The sequence below is a fragment of the Suncus etruscus genome, chromosome 14 (assembly GCF_024139225.1).
Source record: "Suncus etruscus isolate mSunEtr1 chromosome 14, mSunEtr1.pri.cur, whole genome shotgun sequence".
Classification (NCBI taxonomy): Eukaryota; Metazoa; Chordata; class Mammalia; order Eulipotyphla; family Soricidae; genus Suncus; species Suncus etruscus.
In genome coordinates, this window is record NC_064861.1 from 33,846,658 (window position 1) to 33,871,945 (window position 25,288).

General features: G+C 41.5%; 1 protein-coding gene across 3 annotated transcripts in view; it reads left to right on the plus strand.

Moving 5' to 3' along the window:
• Window positions 1-3,332: 3,332 nt before the first annotated feature.
• The window catches only part of RAPGEF6 (Rap guanine nucleotide exchange factor 6), a 210,760-nt gene continuing 188,804 nt past the window's right edge, over window positions 3,333-25,288 (plus strand). For all 3 annotated transcript variants that reach the window (XM_049786707.1, XM_049786708.1, XM_049786709.1), the window contains exon 1: window positions 3,333-3,503. In XM_049786707.1, the coding sequence (XP_049642664.1) occupies window positions 3,435-3,503 (69 nt within the window). In that variant the 5' untranslated portion in view covers window positions 3,333-3,434. The remainder of the gene's footprint in view (window positions 3,504-25,288) is intronic.

The window sequence follows — 25,288 nt, forward strand, 5'->3', positions numbered from 1 at the left end:
ATTTCACTCAGCATAATAGTTTCTATGTACATCCATGTATAGGACAATTTAATGACTTAATTTTCCCTGATGACTGCCTCGCCATATATATTCATATATAAAAACATTATTCATATAATCATACATATACTTCATTGTGTATATGTATCACCTTTTCTTTAGCCACTCCTCTGTTGTTGGGCATCTGGGTTGTTTCCAGATTCTGGCTATTGTAAATAGCACTGTAATGAGTATAGACAGGCAGAGGGCAATTTTGTATTGTATTTTTGAGTTCCTAGGGTATCTCCTTAGGAGTGGTATAGCTAGCTGAATCATTTAGGAGCTCAATTTCTAGTTTTTTGAGGAATCTTCATATTGTTTTCCATAAAGGATGGACTAGAGGGCTTTCCTACCAGCATTGAATGAGAGTTCCTTTTTCTCCACCTCCCCTCCAGCATTGATTGTTCTTTTTCTTTGTGTTATGTGCAAGAGCTGCTGGTACCTAATTGTTTTGATTTACATCTCCCTGATGATTAGTGAGAAGGAGCATTTTTTTCATGTGCCCTTTGGCCATATATTTCTTTTTTGAGGAAGTGTGTTCTTTTCCCATTTTTTGATGGGGTTAGATGTTTTTTCTTGCTAAGTTCTGTCAGTACCTTGTATATCTTAGATATTAACTCCTTATCAAATGGGTATTGGGTGAAGTTTCTCCCATTCTTTGGGTGGCCTTTGTATCCAAGTCACTATTTCCTTTATTACTAAGTCAGTTAAGTAGAAATGACTTGTTAAAAACACAAGTTACTGTTACTAAAGTCTAAGTTCATGGTCTTTCTTTAATGCTTTCCCTCTTTCAAAATGACTGCCGTTGGGGCTGGAGAGATAGCAAGAGATAGGGCATTTGCCTTGCATGCGGCCCACCTGGGAGGGACTTGGTTCATTTTCTAGCATCCCATATGGTCCCCCAGGCTGCCAGGGGCGATTTCTGAGTGCCCATGCAGGAGTATCCCCTGAGCGCCATGGGGTATGGCCCAGAAACCAACCACTCAATGAATCAATAAAGTTTAAAAAATAACTGTAGTGGCACTTAAAATTGGTCCTTGAAGAATTGGATAGTAGGTGGGCCATGGAGAAAATAGATTTATTATTGAATCTCAGGGTTAAAAGTTGTTGAAGGTTCATTTTCAACATCCATTCCTTTACCAATGTTAATTTCCTGCCACGATTTTTAGATACTGTCTTCCCCTCCCCACTCTACTTAGAAGATACGTTTTGGGGGAAGCAATTTAATTTTTTTTTTTTTTTTTTTTTTGGTTTTTGGGCCACACCCGTTTGACGCTCAGGGGTTACTCCTGGCTATGTGCTCAGAAATCGCCCCTGGCTTGGGGGGACCATATGGGACGCCGGGGGATCGAACCGCGGTCCTTCCTTGGCTAGCGCTTGCAAGGCAGACACCTTACCTCCAGCGCCACCTACCCGGCCCCAGCAATTTAATTTTTATTTAACAAAACTTTCTTAGAAAGGTGTGAGAGAAGAGAAAGGAAATACGTGTCCAAGGGGAACAACGGCTTCTCCAGATTGGAAACAGCAAGCAAGAAAACAGGCAACTGAGATACTTTTTCATGGGAGAACAGGGGCTGGTAGAACAAACCCTGAGAAGACACCAGAATGAATGTATTTTTTTTTTTTTTTTTTTTTTTTTGTGATCTTGCCAAAGTGTCATTGTTTGGTTTGTTTGGGACCACACTTGGCAGGGCCTTTTGACCTAGTTGCCCAGTCCCACAATTACCTCTTTTCAGAATCATCAAGCTAGGTATGACATACGAACTTAATTTTGTGAACTTGAGTCTGGGCAAATTCAAGGACCAATGGAATCAAAACCACATTATCTCTCATTACCAGAAATGGCCAGTGTTATCTTTTTTTTTTTTTTTTTTTTTTTTTTAAGCTTTTTGGGTCACACCCAGTGGTGCTCAGGGGTTACTCCTGGCTGTCTGCTCAGAAATAGCTCCTGGCAGGCACGGGGACCATATGGGACACCGGGATTTGAACCAACCACCTTTGGTCCTGGATCGGCTGCTTGCAAGGCAAACACCGCTGTGCTATCTCTCCGGGCCCCAGTGTTATCTTTTTAAAGTGTCACAGTATCTAGTGAACTAGCTAATTGTTTTTATCCAAATGTGCTACCTAACTTTCAGAAGCTTTTTTTCGATTTTGGACCACACCCAGTGATGCTCGGGTGTTACTCCTGTCTCTGCACTTAGGAATCACTCCTGGCACTCTGTAGGCAATGTAGGATGCCAGGGATTAAACCAGGATCAGACGTTTGCAAGAAACAAGTGCCCCTCTCCGTACTAGCTCCAGGTCAACCCTGGGAAACTTTTAATTCAGGGGAAATGCTCTGTAGGTGGAGATTCTTTGACCTCTGGTCCGAATAGGCATGCAAGAAATCCATGTGTTCTGGAAAGTTATGCTTTCTTCCAAAACATCCTCTGCAACAATCTGGCCACTTGGAGTGGTCTTAAAAAAATGCCAGTAAATAACTGAAAAACTGGCTTTATCTGCCTCTTTGGACTACATTATTAATAGAGTGAAAAACCGGTTACTGCATACAGGACACTACACTTTGCTGTTGGCAGTCACTGGAATCCATCCAGTCCAGGCCCTGTTGCATGCACTTCAGCAAGCAGCTGTAAAGCCGGGTGGGTAGCTAGCACCTGGGCTCCAGGGCCGGCAGCTTTTTACTCTCTCCCCAGGCCTGTGCAAGAAAGCCTGCCTGGGACAGAAACTACTTGTCAAGTGAAGGAAGCCCTTTCGAGACGAAGGCATTCACTAGGAGACGTGCGGAGTCGGCCTAGCGCAGACTTCCTCGTTCGGCAAATGGCGGCTTCGGTTTCCGCACGTCCTCGAGGAGTCGCAGCAAGTCGAACCGTCCCAGACTCGAGCGAGCGAGCGAGCGAGTGAGTGGTCACGCCCTGCGCTTCCGGCTCTTGGCACCGCACACAACAACTCCGCCCAAAGAGCTTTTCCGCCTCCCTCTCGCACATCACAGCGCGCTTCCGGCCGCGGCAACCGGAAGCGGCCGAAACCGCAACGCCGAGGCAGCTCCGACTCTCCAGACGAGTCTCTCTCTCTCAGCGACTTCAAACCTCCAGGAAGAAGACGACGGACTCCGAAGCCGCTCCACGGCCCCGCCCCGGCGCTGGCGTCACCACGAAGCCACGCCCCCTCGGGCGTTCCCCGGCGGGCTCGGGCTTGCCGCGCACGCGCACTTCCCCTCCCTCCGCCCCCGCGCGGGCTTCCATTCGACCAGTCGCGCGTGGGCTGAGGCCCGGGGCGGGCGTTGCGAAGGGCTTGTTTGCTTGAGCGCGAAGTCCGGGGCCAGGGCCAGGGGGGGGCCGACACCCCCATCGAGAGCGAATGCGTCGTCGAGGGGGCTGCTAACGGCCGCCGCGGCCATGAACTCCCCCGTGGAGCCCCGAGCTAGGCAGGCGCTGAAGAAGAAGCCGCCCGAGCGGACCCCGGAGGTGAGTTCAGTTAGGCCCCTCGCGAGGCGGCGCAAGGACCGCGGCGATGGGCCGAGACTCTCGGCTACTCCCTGGCCCCCGGCGCCGGGGAACCTCGCACCTGCTCGCCGGGTGTCTTGGCCGCTCCCGGCTCCTGTCCCGGGACGCTGCTCTGTCTCTCCCCAGCCACCTCCAGGGCCGCCTTCCTCCTCCTGCCGCACGCACCAGCCCGGCACTCTGGCCACTTCCGACTTGCTGGTGACAGTTTCGTCCCGCAGTCCGTCTGCACCTTGGGACGCAGCACAAATGTGAATTTCATTGGGTGAGCTTGCCCAGGACAGACTGACTTGACCGACTGTGAAAAAAGTCAAGTTGGGATTGTCAATAGTTGCCCTGTCGGGGACATAAAAAAAAAAAAAAAAAAGATTCTGAAATATTACTTGTTGGAAAGTTTGCAAAGTTTTCAGCGTGCAACTTTTCTTGCTGTCAGAAATGGAATTCCCTTGCGAAGGATGAGGATGCATATTTAAAAGTTCTTTCAGGTCGGGAGGGACTTTTTAAAAAAATTTTTTTTTTCAGGCTGTTAGTGGGAAATTTTACGGTATTTTTTTTATCTTTGAATTCAAAAGTTTGTTGGTTTTTTTTTTTTTTTTTGCTATGAGTTAGAAGAAATGACATCGGCGTAGATGCTTTTTTTTCCCCAGTTGAGTTGAAAACTAATGTTCAGTCGCATGACTTCAACCTGCTAAGTTTGCAATCCCTACGGAGTGCTTTTTTGGGGGGGGGGCAGACGATGCCGCTTGATATGGAGAGGTTACTGGAATTGGGGTTTCCAAGAGAAAAGGCTAACAAGGCTGTGGGTTGATTATTGACTTGTCTTATGTATAGTTTAGGCAGATGAAATTAATTCTAAATTACTTTGATATTTCGTATTAGTGTGTTTTTTGTGTATTTGCATCTTCTTAGCTGACTTTTTTATGACATGACTTTATTTCAAGCCATACTTGTAGGCATGAGTGTCAAACTGTTGTGAGAGCTTCCTATACATGCATAGAAACAAGGCAAGTTCTAATGCTTTCTAGGGTGTCTTTTTGAGACATAGGTTTATAAATAGTCTCCTAACTACTTCTTAATGATTCTTTTTTATGGAGGGGTGTTGGTGCCATACTTGGCAACACTCAGGGCTTACTCCTGGCTCTGCACCCAGAAATAGCTCCTGAGAGGTTCCGGGGACCATATAGGATGCTGTGGATCAAACTCAGGTTGGTCCCATGTCGGATTCTTGCAAGGCAAACACCATACCACAGTGGTATCACTCTGGCCCTCCTTAATGATTTTTGAAGTCAGCTGTAAGCAAATTGAAGGCATTCAACTTGGAACAGATAAATTCTTTATATATATACATATATATATTTTATATGTATGTGAATAGGTTTTATATTAGATAGGACAAAAGGCCAGTAATATATAATGTAGGTTTTAAGTATTGGATTTAAAATTTATAAGTTTACAGTAGTTTTTTTTATTGAGGAAATTTACTTAGCTTGTTTGTTTGTTTGTTTGACTATTTATTTCGGGTTTGGGGCCACAATCAGCTGTGCTCGAGTTGGTTACTCCTGGCAGGCTACTGGGACCATATGGGAAGCCAGATCGAATCCAGGTGAACCACTTGCAATTCAAAGGCCCTTATCCACTTGTGCTATGGCTCCAGCTTCCCAATTATGTAGCTGGGTTTGAGCCTTAGGGAGTTTTATAAATTAATCACAAAGTTATGTTCACCAGTATATGCAGTGGTAAATACTTTATCTTGTCATATTGGGACAGCAGTAACTAATAGAATGCTAAACTAACACTGCCAGTGGTACATGATCCAGAGCCGTGACATCTAACAGCATAGAGTGTTAATTACTTGATTCATTGGCTGAACTTTTAAATAAGTCTACGTTTTGGAGTATAAAGTATGGCTAATGAAACTGAATACCAGTGATGGAGTTATTTGTGATAAGTAACTTGGTGAAACTCTACGTTTGTTTCTTTTTTCAGTAGATCTCTCCTTCTCTCTGAACAAAATAGGCCTACTCAAGTGGTGTTTACATTATAACGGAAGAAGGGAAACAAATAAGTAAACAGAAGTTGCATAATGCTAGGTGATTTTTTTTTTTTAAAATAGGAGCAGATTAAAGTAATGGGAAACATCAGGCAAGGCTTGGGTTGTAGTTTAAGATGGTCAGTGTTGATCAGAGATGGTACAGGAGGTAAGGAACATTCATTGCATATGGATATTTCGCATGTCAATTCTATCACCACATATGGTCCCCCGAGGGTGATCTTTGAGTAGAGTCAAGAAAACTTAAGTACTGCCAAGAGTGGCTCAGACCCACATGCCCCTCCCCCCAAAAAATGTGCTGGGGAAGAAGATAACTTGAAGATTATTGAATAGATGAATGTGTTGGAATTAACTGTGAGGATGTTAAATTGAGGCAAATCTTAATCATATGACTAATCCTTGCAAAGCCCCTAACATGAGAACATGTTTGGTTTGTCCCTGGAATACCTAGGAGCACTGAGTAACTAGAGAACAAGGAGAAGAGTAACAGATGTAAATTCTTTTACTTTTGAATGATTGAAATAAAGTGTGTAAAGGATATTGAAGCAGAAGAGTGATACCCCCTTGTTTACCTTTTTGGTTTTTGTATTTGGGCCATATCTATCAGTGCTCAGGGCTTACTCCTGGTTCTATGCTCAGGAATCATAGGAGAAAGTGCTCAGGTAACCAAATGCTGTACTGGGAATTGAAACTGGGTTGGTCTTATTCAAGGGTCTTACCTGCTGAGCCCACTCCAACCTTCTATTGTTTATTTTTATGAGATGGAGTACATTAGGTGGGTGTGGGATATACCTAAGCAGAGTACAAACCTTACATGTTTGAGGCCTTGAGTTTGATCACCAGTATCCCCTTCCCCACCTGACCACTTGCTATAGTGAATATTATGGGTGCAAGGGAAGTAAATCAGGGACATCAGAGGATATGAAGTTGATAGTTATACAAATACTTTTCAGGACTGGTGATGGTTAGTTTTTTTGTTGTTGTTGTTCTGTTTTGTTTTGCTTTCTGGTTTTGGGCCACATCCAGAGTTGTCTGGGTTTCTTGTTCTGGGGTGCCAGGGATCATACCCAGCTCAGCTGTGTAAGACAAGCACCCAACCTGCTATACTTAATTTTTCCAGCCTAACCATAGAAAACTAATGAATTAGGTACATTCCTTTTGGGGGGGGGCATTTGAGGGGTGTGGGATGGGATTAGTCTACTTCTAACATTGTTTATTATTTTCAGTGGTGTTGGGGCAAGGGGGGCATCCTGTGTCAGGCATTATACTGAATTGGCTGCCTGCAATGCAAAATTAGTATTAATCCCTGTACTATCTAGTCCCATTTTTCAAATAGCCATATCCTCCTGTGCTGTGGGCATGTGGTACTGGGTAAAAAACTCAGGGACTTAGACATTCTAAGCAAGTACTCTTCCAATTAAACCATATCCCAGACCCCAAGACTTGCTTTTTTGAGAAAAAAGAAGAGTTAAGTATGAGTTCAAGATTTTTAACCTAATTGAAGTGTTAAAATTACCATCAGAGAGTTTGAATTGCATCAAAGAGATGGGGGAGGAACAATTTGTAGAGAGGGGTGACTAACATTCAGGTTTGAATGTGTCAAGTTTGAAATATCTTTTAGAATTGTTTTTTTTTTTTTTTTTTTTTTTTTTTGGTTTTTTTTTTTTTTTGGGCCACACCCGGTGGTGCTCAGGGGTTACTCCTGGCTGTCTGCTCAGAAATAGCTCCTGGCAGGCACGGGGGACCATACTGACTCCAGGATTCATCACCTTAGGTCCTGGATCGGCTGCTTGCAAGGCAAACACCGCTGTGCTATCTCTCCGGGCCCTCTTTTAGAATTGTTGAATAAAATGTTGTGTATATTTTTAAATAGTCTTTAGCATGGCATTTTTATTTACTATTATGAGTCTAGATGAAATTTCTAAGATAGCCATGTACATTGAGAATGAAAAAGGGCCAGATTAGTGTGGTAGATCACTACATTCATTATTCTGCCAGGGCAGGAGATAGAGCAGAAACCAGCAAGGAGAAGGGGTGGGCTACAAATTGAGAATCAAAAGGGTAGGAATAAAATGTATAAATAGGAGAAGATAAAACTTTTTTTAAAAATTTTTTGGGGGGCCACACCTGGCAGCACTTGGGTTACTTCCTGGATCTCTGCTCAGAAATCACCCCTGACAGACTCTGAGGACAATATGGGATGCCAGGGATCAAACTCAGGTCTGTCCTTGATCAGCAGCGTGCAAATGCCCTACTGCTGTGCTATAGCTCTGGCCCCAGAAGATAAAACTTATTCAGCATTTTTTCCCTGACTACTGGGTACAAAACATAAAATATACAGGTAAGAATCAGATGGTATAGATAATAGACAAGAGTCAGTTTTATAATCAGATGTTTGTAACCTGTTATTAATGAATAAAGAACTATTTAGTTTGTCTCAGAACAAAATTAATGGTTTTGGGGTCGGAGCCATAGCACAGAAGGTAGGGTGTTTGCCTTGCACTCAGCCACCCTGTGCTCTATTCCCCCCCAGATGGTTTCCGAGCCTGCCAGGAGTGATTTCTGAGCACAGAGCCAGGAGTAACCCCGGAGTGCCGCCAGGTGTGCCCCCCAATAGCAAAATTAATGACTTCAGTATTTTGAATCCTTAGTTGTCTTTATGTGCAACTATCAGATTAAGCTTTATATAGTGAGCCAGACAAGAAGTCTGGAAATATAAGAAGTTTGCCATTTATAACTGTGCTCTAACATAGTTGAGTTTTTCTGGACATTTCTCATACTTTATAGCTCTAACTCCCCCTCCCCCCCAATTTTGATCCACACCCAGTGATGTTCAGAGGTTACTTCTGGCTATGTGCTCAGAAATCACTCCTAGCTTGGAACTATATGGAAGGCTGGGGAATAGAACCACATTCCATTTAAACTTCTAGAGCATAACATCTTTCCCTCCTGAACTCTAAAGTAGTGTTCTGATTTCCTTTTTCTCTTTATAAAGTTTTTGTCTTACTATTTAAAAAAGATTCTGTTTCTGGGCTGCTCCTTTTTTGTGGGGAGGGGGGTCATATCCAGAGGTTGGTTACTCCTGGCTCTGCGCTCAGAAATTGCTCCTGGCAGGCTCAGGGAACTGAATGGGATGCTGGGAATCGAACCCCAGTCCGACCCAGGTAGGCCTCATGTAAGGTAAATGCCCTACTGTTGTGCTATCACTTGGCCCTTGGGCTGCTCTTGCTACTTGCTTGGGACTTGGAGACCTTGCTGTGTCGAGGATTGAGTTTGTGTCTGTATATAGAACATAAGCTTTTAGTCCTTTGAACCTATCTCCCTGGTACCTGCAAAAATATTTTGTAATGGAAATTTTAGGCCTGAAGATTGTATGGGATGATGATAATTGTTTAAACTACAAAAGTAGGTACTTATTTTGAGTTCTTTTAAGAAAATAAAACGCTGGGCCGGAGAGATAGCATAGTGGTAAGGTGTTTGCCTTGGACGCAGAAGGACCGTGGTTCGAATCCCGGCATCCCATATGGTCCCCAGAGCGTGCCAGGAGCGATTTTTGAGCATAGAGCCAGGAGAAACCCCTGAGTGCTGCCGGGTGTGACCCAAAAACCAAAAAAAAAACAAACAAAAAAAACAAACCAAAAAAACACAACACACTAGTTAAAATTGAGGCTTGAGACACCAGGGCACGTTTAAGTGCTGAAAAACGTGCTATGCATGTGTGTAAAGTACTGGTTTCAATCTCTAGCAGCATATGCTGTACCCCCAGTATTCCATACTTTGTCCCAGCATCCCATTGTGTAGCCCTTATTTTAAAAAAAAATGGAGTCCCTGAATTTGGCCATTTCTAAACTCCTTATTCAGTACCATTCATTGTAGTATTTTTTTAAACTCAAGGTTCTATATCTCTGGTGACTTATTTCTCTAAGAATTTAATCCCATAGTGTGCTCATTAAATGATCGATAAGTATATTAAAAACAAAATTTAGAATTTAAGATCACTCATAGTTATGTGTCACTTAATAATAAATATCTACTGAGAAATATGTTGTTAGACATTCTTGTCATTCTGTGTAATCATACAGTCCTAAATATAGCCCACTACCTATTTAGGTTATATTTTGGAACCATTGTCATCTTTGTGGCCCATTCCTCACTAAAGTGATGTAGGTGAAAGAAAAGAAGTCAATAGCAATGATTATTGATTTTTTTTTCATTTTTCCCACCTCCTCGATTATTGATTTTTAAGCTCTTAGATTGCCTCATTCAGCAATTTGCTTCAGTTATATATATATATATATATATTTTTTTTTTTTTTTGATTTTGGGCCACACCCGGCATTGCTCAGGGGTTACTGGCTGTCTGCTCAGAAATAGCTCCTGGCAGGCATGGGGGACCATATGGGACACCGGGATTCGAACCAACCACCTTTGGTCTTGGATCGGCTGTTTGCAAGGCAAACGCCACTGTGCTATCTCTCCGGGCCCACTTCAGTTATATTTTATTGGCTAGTGCATAAGATTACTTATTACATTTTAGTCCTTTATTTCTTTCTAATCCATATATCTACTATTAATGTTGCCATTACCAACATCAATATATTGTTATTTTGTTTTGGTTTGTTGTTTCTGTTGAAGCAAGGTAGTTTTTATTGAAACTTAGATGTGAGGGGAGTGAGAGAGGAAGAAGTTCATGTTCAAGAAACATGCTTCTTTAGAGTAATAAAAGCAGAGCGACTTAGAAAAATACAAGCAAGAACACTGGCTTGAAATTAGTGACTGTTTTTAAAAAAACTCAGAAATTTATTGCTTCTTTTTTTTGGGGGTGGGGAGTTTGAGCCACAGCCAGCTGGTGCTCAGGAGTTATACTCCTGACTCTGTGTTCAGATATCACTCCTGACAGACTTGGGGGACCGTATGGAATGCTGGGAGCTGAACCCGGGTCCATCCTGGTCAGCCACATACAAGGCAAACACCCTACCGCTGTGCTTTGTCTCTGGCCCCAACTCTTGCTTTCTTTTACAATTTGCTAGTGTGTATTTATAATCCAGGATCAGTGAGAATTACCGTGTTTCCAGTTCCCCTTCCTTTATCTAGCACCCTGGAAGAGGAGAGAGATGGGGTAGAGAAGCAGTTCAGATGTTTCTAGGAAATATACTTTCTGCCTGGCATTTGTCCCAGGTTTAACATCCAGGTACTTTTTGCCAGCAGACCTAGTCTGCTTCTGGTGGAGAAGTGACTGAAAATTGACAATCTGTTACTTTTTTTTTTGGGGGGGGGGGTTCACACCTGGCAGCGCTCAGGGGTTACTCCTGGCTCTACGTGCAGAAATTACTCCTGGCAGGCTCAGAGGACCATATGGGATGCCGGGATTCGAACCACCATCCTTCTTGCATGCAAGGCAAACGCTTTACCTTCATGCTATCTCTCCAGCCCGTCTGTTATGTCTTGATTTTTGTCTTGATGGTACTAATTTCCAAAGAATGTACTAAAACACCTTGGAGTTAAGCTTTTTTTTTTTTTTTCCTACTACCTTCCTCTGTAAATTTAATTGGGCAATAAACACTCTACCTCAACTAGTTCTCTACCCTTGTTCAGAGGCTGAATTTTTTGTTTGAATTATTTATACATAGAGTGATCTTCTCTAAGTCTTGGATCTGGTCATTTTCTACTCTTGCTCAGAATCTAATTATTTCCCACTTCCTAGATATAAGTTAGTAATATAAATTATGACTCAATTCATTTATGAGAGGTGTTATATTTATGTCAGAATATAACAGAGGTGTTATGATTTAAAATAGTTTAGTGAGACAACTGAGCTTTGGTAAATTGAGCTGTATGATTATATGATCCACATGATAACATGAATTTGTTCATTCATTTACCAATAGATGTTTCAAGCACAATTCTAAAAGCCAAAATATTGGAATGTATGACTTAGGACATAGACCTAGAATATGAGTGAAATGGTAAAGTTATTGTTAAAAAGGCATGATGGACACTTTGGGGTTGTAGAGAGGAGAGGCATTAAATTTAATCTGAAATATTTGTGAATAGCTGGAGCCAGAGCCATAAGTACAGTGGATCCAGTGTTTCCCTTACATGCATCCTACCTGGGTTTGATCCCAAATGTTCTGCCAAAACCCTTCAATGCAGAGCCAGGAGTAACTCCTACGTATTGCCAGCTGTGGCCCTCCAAAACCTTCAAATTTGTGAGTAGTCTTGTGAATGATATCAAAGAGGGAGGTTTTTCCAGGCATTGGATACAGAAACAAAAGCAGTGATGAGGGCCGGTCATGCCTGTTTGTAAAATAAGAATCGTACATAGAAGCTGAGATACTACCCTAAAAAAAACACACCAGAAAGGTTGTGTGTGTGTGTGTGTGTGCGCGCGCACGCACGCAGGTCATGCTTGTTTGTAAAACAAGAATCGTACATAGAAGTTGAGATACCACCCTAAAAAAAAAAAGGTGTGGTGTATGTGTGTTTTGAGGGTGACAAAAATCCAGTATGGTGGAGGATTGCATAGCCTAAAAATATAATTTTACCTAGATTTTTGTCACCTCTCAAAAAAAAACCGAAAAACAAAAAACACCAATCTGTTTGGTCTAAAAAAACAGGGCATCCCTACCCACAAAGCATCCTGTCATAAGATCAGCTACAGGATCCATGCACACTAATTTATCTAACTCCAATGTCTTTCTTCAAGATCCCAGGAAGGGTTCATCTCAATCATGGTTTTCACAATTAGGTTTCAATAATTGTGATATTGGCATCAGTAGATATGCTAAGTCCAAGTCAGGATATTCTGAAGCATCTCCTGGTTTCATCTCACCTTTATGTGGCAAGGCATGTAAATCTGTCTTCAAAGCAAGTCGGGGCTGGCGAGGTGGCGCTAGAGGTAAGGTGTCTGCCTTGCAAGCACTTGCCAAGGAAGGACCACGGTTCGATCCCCCGGCATCCCATATGGTACCCCCAAGCCAGGGGCAATTTCTGAGCACTTAGCCAGGAGTAACCCCTGAGCATCAAACAGGTGTGGCCCAAAAAACAAAAGCAAAACAACAAAAAAAAAGCAAGTCATTGCTGATATCCAAGCCATAGTCAGGTTAGTGTGTGATCGTAGCCCGGGGCTAGTATGTTCCAAGGCAGCACCAGGGTCTGTTCTCGTAGAAGTTGATTCCTGGTTAGGTGCAGAAAACCGTGCCTCAAAGATGAGACCCAAGGTTCAGGAATGATTGGCTGATTTCCAAGTGACTAAAACCTAAGTCAAATCACTATGGCAAATATTCAGGGTGGAAGGCTCACTGAAGAAATTTCTGAGTTCTCATCTCCAATGGATAATAACTCCTCTTAGTATCTAATGTTTTCAGATTTTAATACACCATGAAAAAAAGAATAATGCCACAGGATACTATTGGGGCCTAAGGGGAAGATAATAACAAAACAAACAATTCCAATAACCTTTTGTGTTAAAAGCACAAAACTTCAAGGGCACTATATATACTATCCTCTAAGAAATTCCTACTAGCAAATCGAAAGAGAAGGGGAAAGCTATAACTACATAATAAAATATATACAACAAAGAATATACATATTGAAGAAATACACTTAGGAAGTATACAAAGGGTGTGTGTGTATATGTGTATATATATATATTCCTTATAAGTCTTATGAAATGGTCTGAGGACAGTATAAAATCTGGATCACAATTTCATTCAGCAACATAGTCTTGTGGAGTCTGAAAAAAATGGCTTGAAGCAATCACAGATCAGGAAATGTCCTAGAGCCTCAATGGCGAACCTTGAACACTTGTGCCAGTGGTGGCACGCGAAGGCCTTGCAGCTGGCACATGGGAAGGTCTGCAATTAAGATATGCAGCACTTGCTGCATAGTTTTTAAATACTAAAATCTTGTTATTAAGGTTTAATTGACGTGCTGACACTTTTGAGGAAATTCTTTGGTTTTTGTGGCAGTTTGGTCACTCGGGCTCCAAAAGGTTAGCCATCACTGTCCTAGAGCCAAAGACCTCTAAAAAGCCTAAACCAGTTGCAAGCAATAGTCTTATGTGAAGGGAAGTGGCAAAAAAGTGACCACTGAAAACACATCAGCAATAGCTGTGTGCCTGCTTTCTTCTCTGAGGATGAGTTGCAGCCCAGTGACTCAAGTGACTCTGACAGCATCAGCAGCCAGAGTGATGATATAGAGCAGGAGTCTCCATGCAAGACGGGCCACTGGAGAGGACCATGAGCAGTTTGCATGCCAATGGTGCCGCCCAGGCCCTGCTTTCCAGGTATTTGGTGGTATAGTGGTGATGTCATCTTCCTTTGGCATAGACAGGAGCTGAGCTGTAGGTGGTTGTTATTGACGGGGGTTCATGAGGAGTTGAGTACTGAAGGTAAAAGAGTTAACAGGAGAAATAATAAATCGGGTGGGAGAATAAAAGAGAACAATAGAAAAGAAAGGGCTATGTACAACAGAGGGAAAGATTAAGATACAGCAAACATACATTATATACAATACAGATGTATTCTAAGCAGACATAGAGATGGCCACCGCACACACACTCACACACATAGATGGACAAAAGGATCAATCCATAGGTTGCATTTAAAAAATTAACACAGGGGGAACAGTCAAAGCACTTCAAAATATAAAGCCAGCCTGTGAGGTGTAAAAGCTTTCCAGCTCCTTGGAGTAATCGATGTTGATGGAGGGAAGGCTTCAAGGTGTAGAATGAACACAGTACATTCTCAAAACAATCATAATTTTCAAGTCTAGAATAGTAAGTAATATGGTATGAGCACTGTAAACACACTCTGTACCTTGGAGTATAGTATCACATGTTTTGAACATCTATGTTCATTTCCTGAAAGCAAACTGAAACAAAGGCAAATGATATATTAAAAAAATAGCAAAACTTAAAAGCAAATTGCAAAATACAAACTCAGTGAGCACGGTAGCAAGAGTCAAGGATGCTCATGTCTTATCCAAGGATCTCTGTAGAGAGAGACCTTAGAATATACAGGGGCCGGAGAGATAGCATGGAGGTAAGGCGTTTGCCTTTCATGCAGAAGGTCATTGGTTGGAATTCCGGCATCCCATATGGTCCCCTGAGGCTGCCAGGAGTGATTTCTGAATGAGGAGCCAGGAGTAAACCCTGAGCGCTGCCGGGTGTGACCCCAAAAAAAAAAAAAAAAGAATATACAAAGATATAAAAAAAAAGAATATACAAACAGATATAATCAAGTAAATGAATAATTTAAAATATTTGTTATGACTATCATAATGAGCACTATATTAGGAGTCCAAGGAAATATATCACTGTAGTGCAAAATTAGCATTCAAACTATATCTCCACAGATTACTGTGAACAAAAACATTAAAAGTTATTATAGGCACTGACAGAACTTAACAAGATAAAAGCATATAACCCCATCAAAAAATGGGGAGAAGAAATGACAGACATTTCCTCAAAGAAGAAATACAGATGGCCAAAAATACATGAAAAAATGCTCCATTACTAATCAGGGAAATACAAATCAAAACAGCAATGAGATATCATTTCACCTCACAGAGACTGGCATACGTGACAAAGAAAAAGAATAACCACTGCTGGTGTGAATGTGGGAGAAAGGAATTCTCATTCACACTTGATGGGAATGCTGTCTAGTCCAGCCTTTTTGGAAAACAATATGGATATTCCTTAAAAAACTGGACATTGAGCTTTCATATGATCCAGCTGTACCACTCCTCAGGATTTACCTAGGAATACAAAAACAATATAATATGCCCTCTGCAATGTTCATTGCAGCACTCTTCACAATAAACAGAATCTGGAAACAACTCAGTGCCCAACAACAGATGAGTGGCTAACAAAACTGTGGCACATATATACAATGGACTACTATGCAATCGTCAGGAAAAATGTAGCCACAAAATTTGCTTATATAAAGATGGATTTGGAGACTATGTTGAGTAAAATAAATCAGAGAGAGAGAGATTAGCACAGAATAATCTCACTTGTGGTATTAAAAAAAAAAGGCGCAAGCAGTAAGGCGTCTGCCTTGCCGGCGCTTGCCTAGAACGGACTGTGGTTCGATCCCCCAGCGTCCCATATGGTTCCCCAAGTCAGGAGCCATTTCTGAGCATATAGCCAGGAGTAAGCCCTGAGCGTCACGAGTGTGGCCCAAAAAGAAAAAAAAATGACAGTATAATAATAACACCTGGACACAATAGAGATGAGGGCTGGAAGGACCAGTATATGATAAACTTATGAGGAAGTACAGTTAGAGAAATAACTACACTAATAGCTACCATAACAAAGATAGAGATATACTCATAGATAGAGAAATGTCTTGAAGAGGGGCCGAAGAGATAGCATTGAGGTAAGACATTTGCCTTGCATGCAGAAGGATGGTGGTTCAAATCCCGGCATCCCATATGGTCCCCCGAGCCTGCTAGGAGCAATTCCTGAGCCCAAAAACAAAACAAAAAAAAAGAAAAAAGAAAAAGAAATGTCTTGAAGAGAGTCAGGGGATGGGGAGAGGAGGGAAACTGGGGGGAAAGGGTAGCAGAAAAGTTGTGTCAGAGAAGAGCGAGTAATATTGCATTTTGCTGATGACAGCCAGTCAATGTAAAACATAGGGTGTGTAAGATATAGGGGAAAAGCAGATAATAGAAGAAATCACGAAAAAGTGTCCTCTTGAAGACTGTCCAGCAGGATAAGGGAAAGAAATTTCTAAATATTTTAAAATTTTCTTTTTCTTTTTTTTTTCTTTTTGGTTTTTGGGTCACACCCGGCAGCACTCAAAGGTTACTCCTGGCTCTATGCTCAGAAATCGCCCCTGGCAGGCACGGGGGACCATATGGGATGCCAGGATTTGAACCACTGTCCTTCTGCATGAAAGGCAAACTTCTTACCTCCATGCTATCTCTCCAGTCCCATTTTTAAATTTTCTAAAAAAAATCAGATAATGCTTATTGAAGTTATTCAAGGTAGTATGCATTCTATTTCCTTTTTTGGAATGACGGCACTATTATTTTACTTTCAAAGCCTAACAAGGAAACTACTCTGAGCATTGCTTTGATGATAAGGGCAGCAATCAATTCCAAATAAGTCAAAAATACATTAGGTTGCTTATTGTGCATATAAACCCATTCTAGAGGCCCAGAGAGCTGAGCAATAACACCCTTAGGAGAATGAGGTGTTGCAAAAATTAAAAGCTACATCTCTCTCCAGGTATTAACCTGAAATGATAGGACCTTTGGAGCCAGTCCATGAAAATATCAGATTTCTGTTAGGCCTTTTGAGTTAAACATCTGTGGCTACTAAATCCGGATTTCCTTCCAAAGTATTAAATAAGTTGCTGAGTTCTGAGTTTGGAATCCCAAAGGAGAGATGTATCCTATTTATAAGAGTTTTTGAATGTCATTAAGAGTCCATAGATTTGGGGCCAGAGTGGTGGCGAAAGCGGTAGGGCGTTTGCTTTGCATGTGCTAACCTAGCACAGACTGTGGTACAATTCCTGTCATTCCAAATGGCCCCCCAAGCCAGGAGCTATTTCTGAGCGTATAGCCAGGAGTAACCCCTGAGTGTCACCGGGTATGGCTCAAAAAAAAAAACAAACAAACAAAGCTAACAAAAGAGTCCTTAGATTTTTCTGATAAATAGAGATCTTTTGGGGATGCACTGAAGTCTGATCCATTATGAATCCCTAAGTATTGAAAATGGAGGCAAAGTCTGGTTTTATTTCTATGGCTATTGTTAAACCAATACCCTGCAAGCAACTGATGGCAAATTCATAAAAACATTGTAATTCTCTATGAGTAGAGCTGGCCTTTAGAATGAAATACATGTAATGATCAAACATGCCTGGGGAAACTTTTTACGAGCTGGACGTAAAACCACATTAACAAAATATTAACACATGGTGGGTGAGTTCACCTTGCCCTGTGATAAAACCATCCATTGAAATCAATGCATGAAGCCCCTATTATTGAGAGAAGGAACAGAAAAAGAAAGCGCTTTATCTTTTGGCTAAATGGAATTGTTATAAGAAACAGTCTTTTTTTTTTTAGATCTTTATTTAAACAGCTTGATTTAAACAGATATGATTTGCAATTGCCTCTGCTCCTGCCCTTTTCTGGGAGAGAATTCCGGCCAGCAGCTTTCTCTCAACCAGGACAGAAGGCAGAAGGCAACTACAAATAATTCGCGAGTGTTAAGCTCTTTTGTGAACACCTAGAAAATTAAGCTGTAGAAGTTAGTAAAGGGCTCAGGGTGACGTATGCCAGTCGAGAGACTTTATTAAGGGGAGAGCAGGGTTTTTATGCCCTGCTCCAGTGGGAGGAGTAGTAACATAGGATTGAAACATAAACCAATCAGATTTGTACAAGTACAACAATTTTAACCAGTGGGAGCATAAATTCCTTTTTTGGTTTAGTGCACATACTGCACATACACATTTTGATGGCGGGAAGGATAAGGAGGAACCTGGCAGGATGAGGGGAGGGGAAGCAAATTCTTTTTTTTTTTTTTTTTTGGTTTTTGGGCCACACCCGTTTGACGCTCAGGGGTTACTCCTGGCTATGTGCTCAGAAATCGCCCCTGGCTTGGGGGGGACCATATGGGACGCCGGGGGATCGAACCGTGGTCCGTCCTACGCTAGCGCTTGCAAGGCAGACACCTTACCTCCAGCGCCACCTTCCCGGCCCCGGGAAGCAAATTCTTAAACAAATAGCTAATTGATATTTATGCAAATACAATTTTTTGTTTAGCCTATTTTCCATTTAGATCTATCTTTTGTGCAAGCAATAAGGATCACAATTTAAACTTTACAAAAACATACCTATAACTATATGCTTGAGAGCAGGCACAAAAACAGATTCCATGGAAAGGTTAAGGAATCTGGTTAAGCCAGATTCTGTGTGCTGAGCTAAATTTATTTGCAGAGTTTCCTGTTGGCTCGGGGCTATGCAAACTTTGTGGCTATCAGGCAGGCGGTGGAAAATTCATCCAGAGTTCCATTGAATATGTGGGGTGCACGGTCGCCCACAATGATTGTAGTTGGGTTTCAGTCATGTAAAAAACATCCCCCTTCACCAATGTCCCAAATCTCCCTGCTCCCCACCCCTGCCTGTACTCTAGATAGGCTTCCTACTTCCCTTTCATTCATTCACATTGCTATGATAGTTCTCAATGTAGTTATTTCTCTAACTGCACTCATCACTCTTTGTGGTGAGCTTAATGTAGTGAGCTGGACCTTCTTTTGTCTCTGAAAATTATTGCAAGAATGTCTTATTTTTCTTAAAACCCATAGGTGAGTGAGACTATTCTGTGTCTATCTCTCTCCCTCTCACTTATTTCACTCAGCATAATAGATTCCCATGTATATCCATGTATAGGAAAATTTTATGACTTCATCTCTTCTGACGGCTGTATAATATTCTGTTATGTATATGTACCACAGTTTCTTTAGCCATTCATCTGTTGAAGGGCATCTTGGTTGTTTCCAGAGTTTGGCTATTGTAAATAGTACTGCAATGAATATAGGTGTGAGGAAGGGATTTTTGTATTGTATTTTTATGTTCATAGGGTATATCCCTAGGAGTGATATAGGTAGATCTTTTGGGAGCTCAATTTTCAGCTTTTGGAGGAATCTCCATATCGCTTTCTATAAAGGTTGGACTAGACTGCATTCCAACCAGCAGTGACTAAGAGTTCCTTTCTCTCCACATCCCTGCCAGCACTACTTATTGCCATTCTTTGTGATGTGCGCCAATCTCTGTGGCGTGAGATGGTATCTCATAGTTGTTTTGATTTGCATCTCCCTGATGATTAGTGATGTGGAGCATGTTTTCATGTGCCTTTTTGCCATTTGTATTTCAAGAAACAGTCTTTTAAGTCAATTACTATCAAAGGCCAGTCTTTTGGGATGCTACTGATGAGGGTAAACAATTCTGTAACTTTCCCAAGAAATCATGGGTGCATTAACAACTCTAAATCAGAAAATAGTCTCCAGCTACCCAATTGTTTCTATATTCTTTTTTTTTTTCTTTCTTTTTTCTTGGGGGGAGGTTGGGTCACATCCGCCAGTGCTCAGAGGTTACTCTTGGCTCTACACTCAGAAATCACTCCTGGCAGGCTTGGGGGAACATATGGGATGATGGGATTCAAACCACGGTACTTCTGCATGCAAGGCAAACACCCTCCCTCTATTCCAGGGGTCCTCAAACTTTTTTTTTTTTTTTGGTTTTTGGGCCATACCCGTTTGACGCTCAGGGGTTACTCCTGGCTATGTGCTCAGAAATCGCCCCTGGCTTGGGGGGACCATATGGGACGCCGGGGGATCGAACCGCGGTCCTTCCTTGGCTAGCGCTTGCAAGGCAGACACCTTACCTCCAGCGCCACCTACCCGGCCCCCCTCAAACTTTTTAAACGGGGACAGTTCACTGTCCTTCAGACTGTTGGAGGGCCAGACTATAGTAAAAACAAAAATTATGAACAAATTTCTATGCACACTGCATATATCTTATTTAGAAGTGAAGAAACAAAATGGGAATAAATATAATATGTGGCCATATTTTGAAGACCCCTGCCTGGCCCCTCAATTGTTTCTTTATTACAAATATAGGCTAATTCCATTCAAAAAAGGTTTCAATCTGTCCTAGTCTTAGCTGTTCATCGAATAATTTCTTAAGCATCTCTAGTTATGTGCTGTTGATTGACCACTTGAGAATCTAGATATAGGAACATTGGATTTTCATTCAATTGGGATGGGTTTGGGTGTTTTTAGCTCAGTAGCTCCAATTTAAAAAGGCAAAAACCTCTGAGTTAATTTGCTGGTAGGGTTTGGGTGAGGGATGTGATATTCCATCCTTTGTTGTTTATGCAAATCACACCCCCATCCGTTTATTGAAACTGGAACTATGTATGGCAAGAAAACCGCCTGTTGCATATACCCTGCTCATGGAATGGGAGGATTAACATCATTAAAATGGCAATACTCCCCAAGGCATTGTATAGATTTAATGTAATCTCTCTAAGGATACCCATAACATTCTTCATAGACATGGATCAAACACTCCTGAAATTCATCTGGAAAAATAAACACCCAAGAATAGCTAGAGCAACCCTTGAGAAAAGGAATTTGGGAGACATCACAGCATGATATTGGAATAAAGACAGACCCACAGTTTAGTGGAATTGCCTAGAGTATTAAGAGAATGATCCCCAGATATACAATCAATCTTTGATAAAGGGGCAAGAAATGCAAAATGGAGCAAGGAAAGCCTCTTCAACAAGTGGTGTTGGCACAACTGGACAGCCACTTGCAAAAAAACAGACTCAGACCTCCAATTAACACCATGCACCAAGGTCAAAAGCAAATGGATTAAAGACCTTGATATCAGATCTGAAACCATAAGGTATATAGAACAACTCATAGGTAAAACACTTCAGGACATTGAAACTAAAGGCATCTTCAAGGAAGAAACAGCACTCTCTAAGCAAGTCGAAGCAGAGATACACAAATGGGACTATATTAAGCTGAGAAACTTCTGCACCTCAAAGGAAATAATGCCTAGGATACAAAAGCCACCCACAGAATGGGAGAAGCTATTCACCCAATACACATCAGATAAAGGACTAATATTTAAGATATACAAGGTACTGACAGAATTTGACAAGAAAAAAACCTAACGCCATCAAAAAATGGGGAGAAGAAATGAACAGTTTCTCAAAGAAGAAATACAAATGTTCAAAAGGCACATGAAAAAAAATATGCACATCACTAATCATCAAGAAATGCAAATAAAAATAACAATGAGGGGGCTGGACAGATAGCATGGAGGTAGGGTGTTTGCCTTGCATGTAGAAGGTTGGTGGTTCGAATCCCAGCATCTCATATGGTCCCCCGAGCCTGCCTGGAGCAATTTCTGAGCTGGCAGGGACGTGGAGAGAAAGGAAGTCTCATTCACTGCTGGTGGGAATTTCATCTAGTTCAGCCCTTTTGGAAAACAATATGGAGATTCCTCAAAAAACTGGAAATTGAGCTCAAATATGATCCAGCTATACCACTCCTAGGGTTTACCCTAGGACCCTGATGGTGAACCTATGGCACGAGTGCCAGCTATGGCATGTGAAAGAATTTCAGCTGGCACGCGGGAAGATCCACAATTAAGATATGTTTTTTGGTGAGAGGTGAGTGTGCCGGTATCTGCTTTGCAGCTCACCTGGCAACAGGGCCGGACTGGCCATTGGGAGAACTGGGCATTGTGCGGCAGTTTGGGCACTCGAGCTCAAAAAGGTTAGCCATCACTGTCCTAGGAACACAAAAATACAATACAAAAATCCCTTCCCCACACCTGTATTCATCACAGCACTTTTTACAATAGCCAGACTCTGGAAACAACCAAGATGCAGATGAATGGCTAAAGAAACTGATACATAAACACAATGGAATATTATGCATGTCAGGAGAGATGAAGTTATGAACTTTTTCTATACATGGAATCTATTATGCTGAGTGAAATTAGAGGGAGAGAGACACACACAGAGTATTCTCATTTATCTATGGGTTTTAAGAATAATTGAAGACATTGAAATAATTCCCAGAGTTGAGGGTGGGAAGGACCGGGTCAAGATATGAAGCTCACCACAAAGTGTGGTGAGTGCAGTTAGAGAAATAACTATGCTGAGAACTATCATAACAATGTCAGTGAGTGAGGAATGTAGAAAGCCTGTCTTGAATACAGGTGGAGGTGGGGAGGGAAGAGATGGGGGCATCGTTGATGGGAAGGTTCCACAGGTGAAGGTGGGTGTTCTTGTTATCATTGAAACCCAACTACAATTGTGTTTGTAATCACCTTGTATAAATAAATTATTTAAATTAAAAAAACCCGCCTGTTGATTTTATGATCCTATGCAATTCAAAACCCTTTCACTCTGATGAATGGAAATTGGAGATACCTCCTATGTCTTCTAAACTATTAAGGAATTTCTTGTAATGCTTCAAAACACAGCCAAAAATTTTTTCCCAATTACTGAGACTTCAGCCCCTTAATCAAATATTTCTTCAAACTTCCTTCCCTGAATTTCAAAACTTAATATTGTGTTTTTCTCTTTAAGCTTAGCAATAAAAGCTATAAATGTATTAATGATTATTGGAAGCTTTAGGGTTTCTACTTCTGAAACTCCTTCCCTGATGCATTCTGGCTTGCTGGGCATAACATAAAATAACAAAACTTGAGCTGTGTTTTCACATTTCTTAAAAGTCCAAACTTTGTGAGCTGGAGAGATAGCACAGCAGTATGGTGTATGCATTGCATACAGCCGACCAAGGATGAAACCTGTATCCAATTCCAGGCATCCGATTCGGTCTCCTGAGCTTTCCAGGAGCTATTTCTGAATGTAGAGCCAGGAGTAACCCCTCACTATGCTGGGTGTGGCCCTAAAACAAAAATAAAACAAACAAAAAAAAACCCCACCCCAAACAGCAACAACAACAAAAAAGTCCAAACTGGGGGCATGAAAAAAGAACTTTTATTTCTCCAGTGTGGTCAGAATCTATAATTCGCAGCTGAATTTGAGTGTTAAATTGCTTCTTCCTAAAATCATCCTTAATATTCTATATGGCTCTGTTATGCCATATCTAATCTTGTAAGGGCATTGATCTGGGATTATAGTTATAAATCTTTATGGCAAGGTGTATTGAGACCACAACTTCCAAAGTGGCAGGCTTTAGTGAGCTTAAGCTGCAGAGTACTCTTGATCTGGGCTGGGTAGTTAAGCTGTTGATAAAAAGGCTCACTGATTTTGAGGGGCCAGGGAGTGGCCCTTGACCCAGTTTCTAAGATAGGTTGATTAAGTATTGCTCTCAAAAATGGGGCAGGTCTTTGAGCCAGAGTAAAAGAGGATCACATCTTGCAGCATTTTTGAAGAAGTCCCATTTTGCTACAGTTAAAAGTATCTTATCTGAACTCATGGGACTGGTTTTGGTCTCCTTTCCCTTTTGCTGGAGAAATCTTAAGTAAATGAAAGACAGTGTTGCCAGTGAAATCCTTTGCTACTTCTTGGACAAGACCAGGTAGTTTCTTAGGATGAAAGCTACTGATCACATTCCCAGGAGTTTGCATCTGAATAGCATAATTTTAAATGGTGCAGCAGCAGGTAACCTGGGGAGCAGGAAGGAGGAGGGTGTTTGAGGTATTAGGGGTGGGGGGTGGATAGTTTTAAGTTCCATCAGTAGAAATCCCATGACAATTTTTCTTTTTCTTTTTTTTTTTTTTGTTTTTGGTTTTTGGGTCACACCCGGCGGTGCTCAGGGGTTACTCCTGGCTATCTACTCAGAAATAGCCCTTGGCAGGCATGGGGGACCATCTAGGACAACAGGATTTGAACCAACCACCTTAGGTCCTGGGTTGGCTGGGCTGCTTGCAAGGCAAATGCTGCTGTGCTATCTCTCCGCCCTGATAATTTTCTTTTTCCCTAATGGGATTAATGTAGCCTGACAATATTCATTGGCATTATCAAAAGGCTAAGGCTTTCATAAAGGCTAAGGCTTTCATCAGGAGTTTTTGAAGTTCCCTATCTTTAATTTGCTGTTAATTGCCTCTGTCAGTTTCCCAAGAAATCTGTATATGGCTCCATAGTTTTCTGAATAATCTTTGTATAACTATACTTGTATTTGTTTTTAGAGGTGATTTTTTTCCCCAAGCCTTCAAAGCAAGTTCCCTAACAAGTCTCAAAACAACATGGGGTAGTCTTGCTTACTTATTTACTTCTGTGAAATTCCCTTCTATCAGCATCAAATAAGACAATGTGACTCTTGCAACCATTTTTCCAGACTGGTAGGCTATTAATTTTTCCTTTTACACCTTTAAAGAACCAAATTTTTCACTCTATTTAGAAGTGCTCCGTTTTTTGCTACAGTGTTGAAATCCTGGTGGGTTCAACACCCACCATCAGTCCAGGCACCAAGGAATTCAACAGAAAATGCAGAAAGAGGACTATACTCCAAGCAGGTGTTCTTAAACTGACTGAGATAATACATATTTAAACACTCATATGTTGAAGTTTGGATGTTTTTCTATGGGGAGAATTTGTTTCTTAATCAGTGTTACTGCCAATTTCTCAAAGAAATAGTCGTTATGACTGAGCAGAACTTCTAGAACCATAATGAAAGACTCGATCTTAGGCTTTGGCCTAGATTCTGAACAAAAACCAAGACCACTAATTACAGAAGACTGATCACAGCAACAATGATGGAACAGAACTTCTAGAACCGTAAAGAAAGACTATCCTAGACTTTGTCCTATGAACAGTGCAAATACTAAGATCTCTAGCTACAGAGGCCTGATTTTATCATCCACAATTGAGCAGAAAGTTTTCTGGCACCATAAAAAGACCTTGGAGTGTGATAATGAGCATGTACGGAGCCAGTAGTTATTCCTATGGCAGTATGCTTTAAGAGCAGAGAAATCATGAATTCTTAGGCCAGGGGAATTCCCTTTCTTATTTCCCCAATAGTTACTGTGGCTATGCAAAAAAAAAAAAAAAAGGAAAAGGAAGCACAAAACCTTGCCACACCACCACTTCTTCCTTTGTTTTTTTTTTTTTTTAATTTTTAGTTTTGGGGCCACACCTGGTGACACTCAGAGGTACTCCTATGCACTCAGAAATCACTCCTGGCTTAGGGGACCAT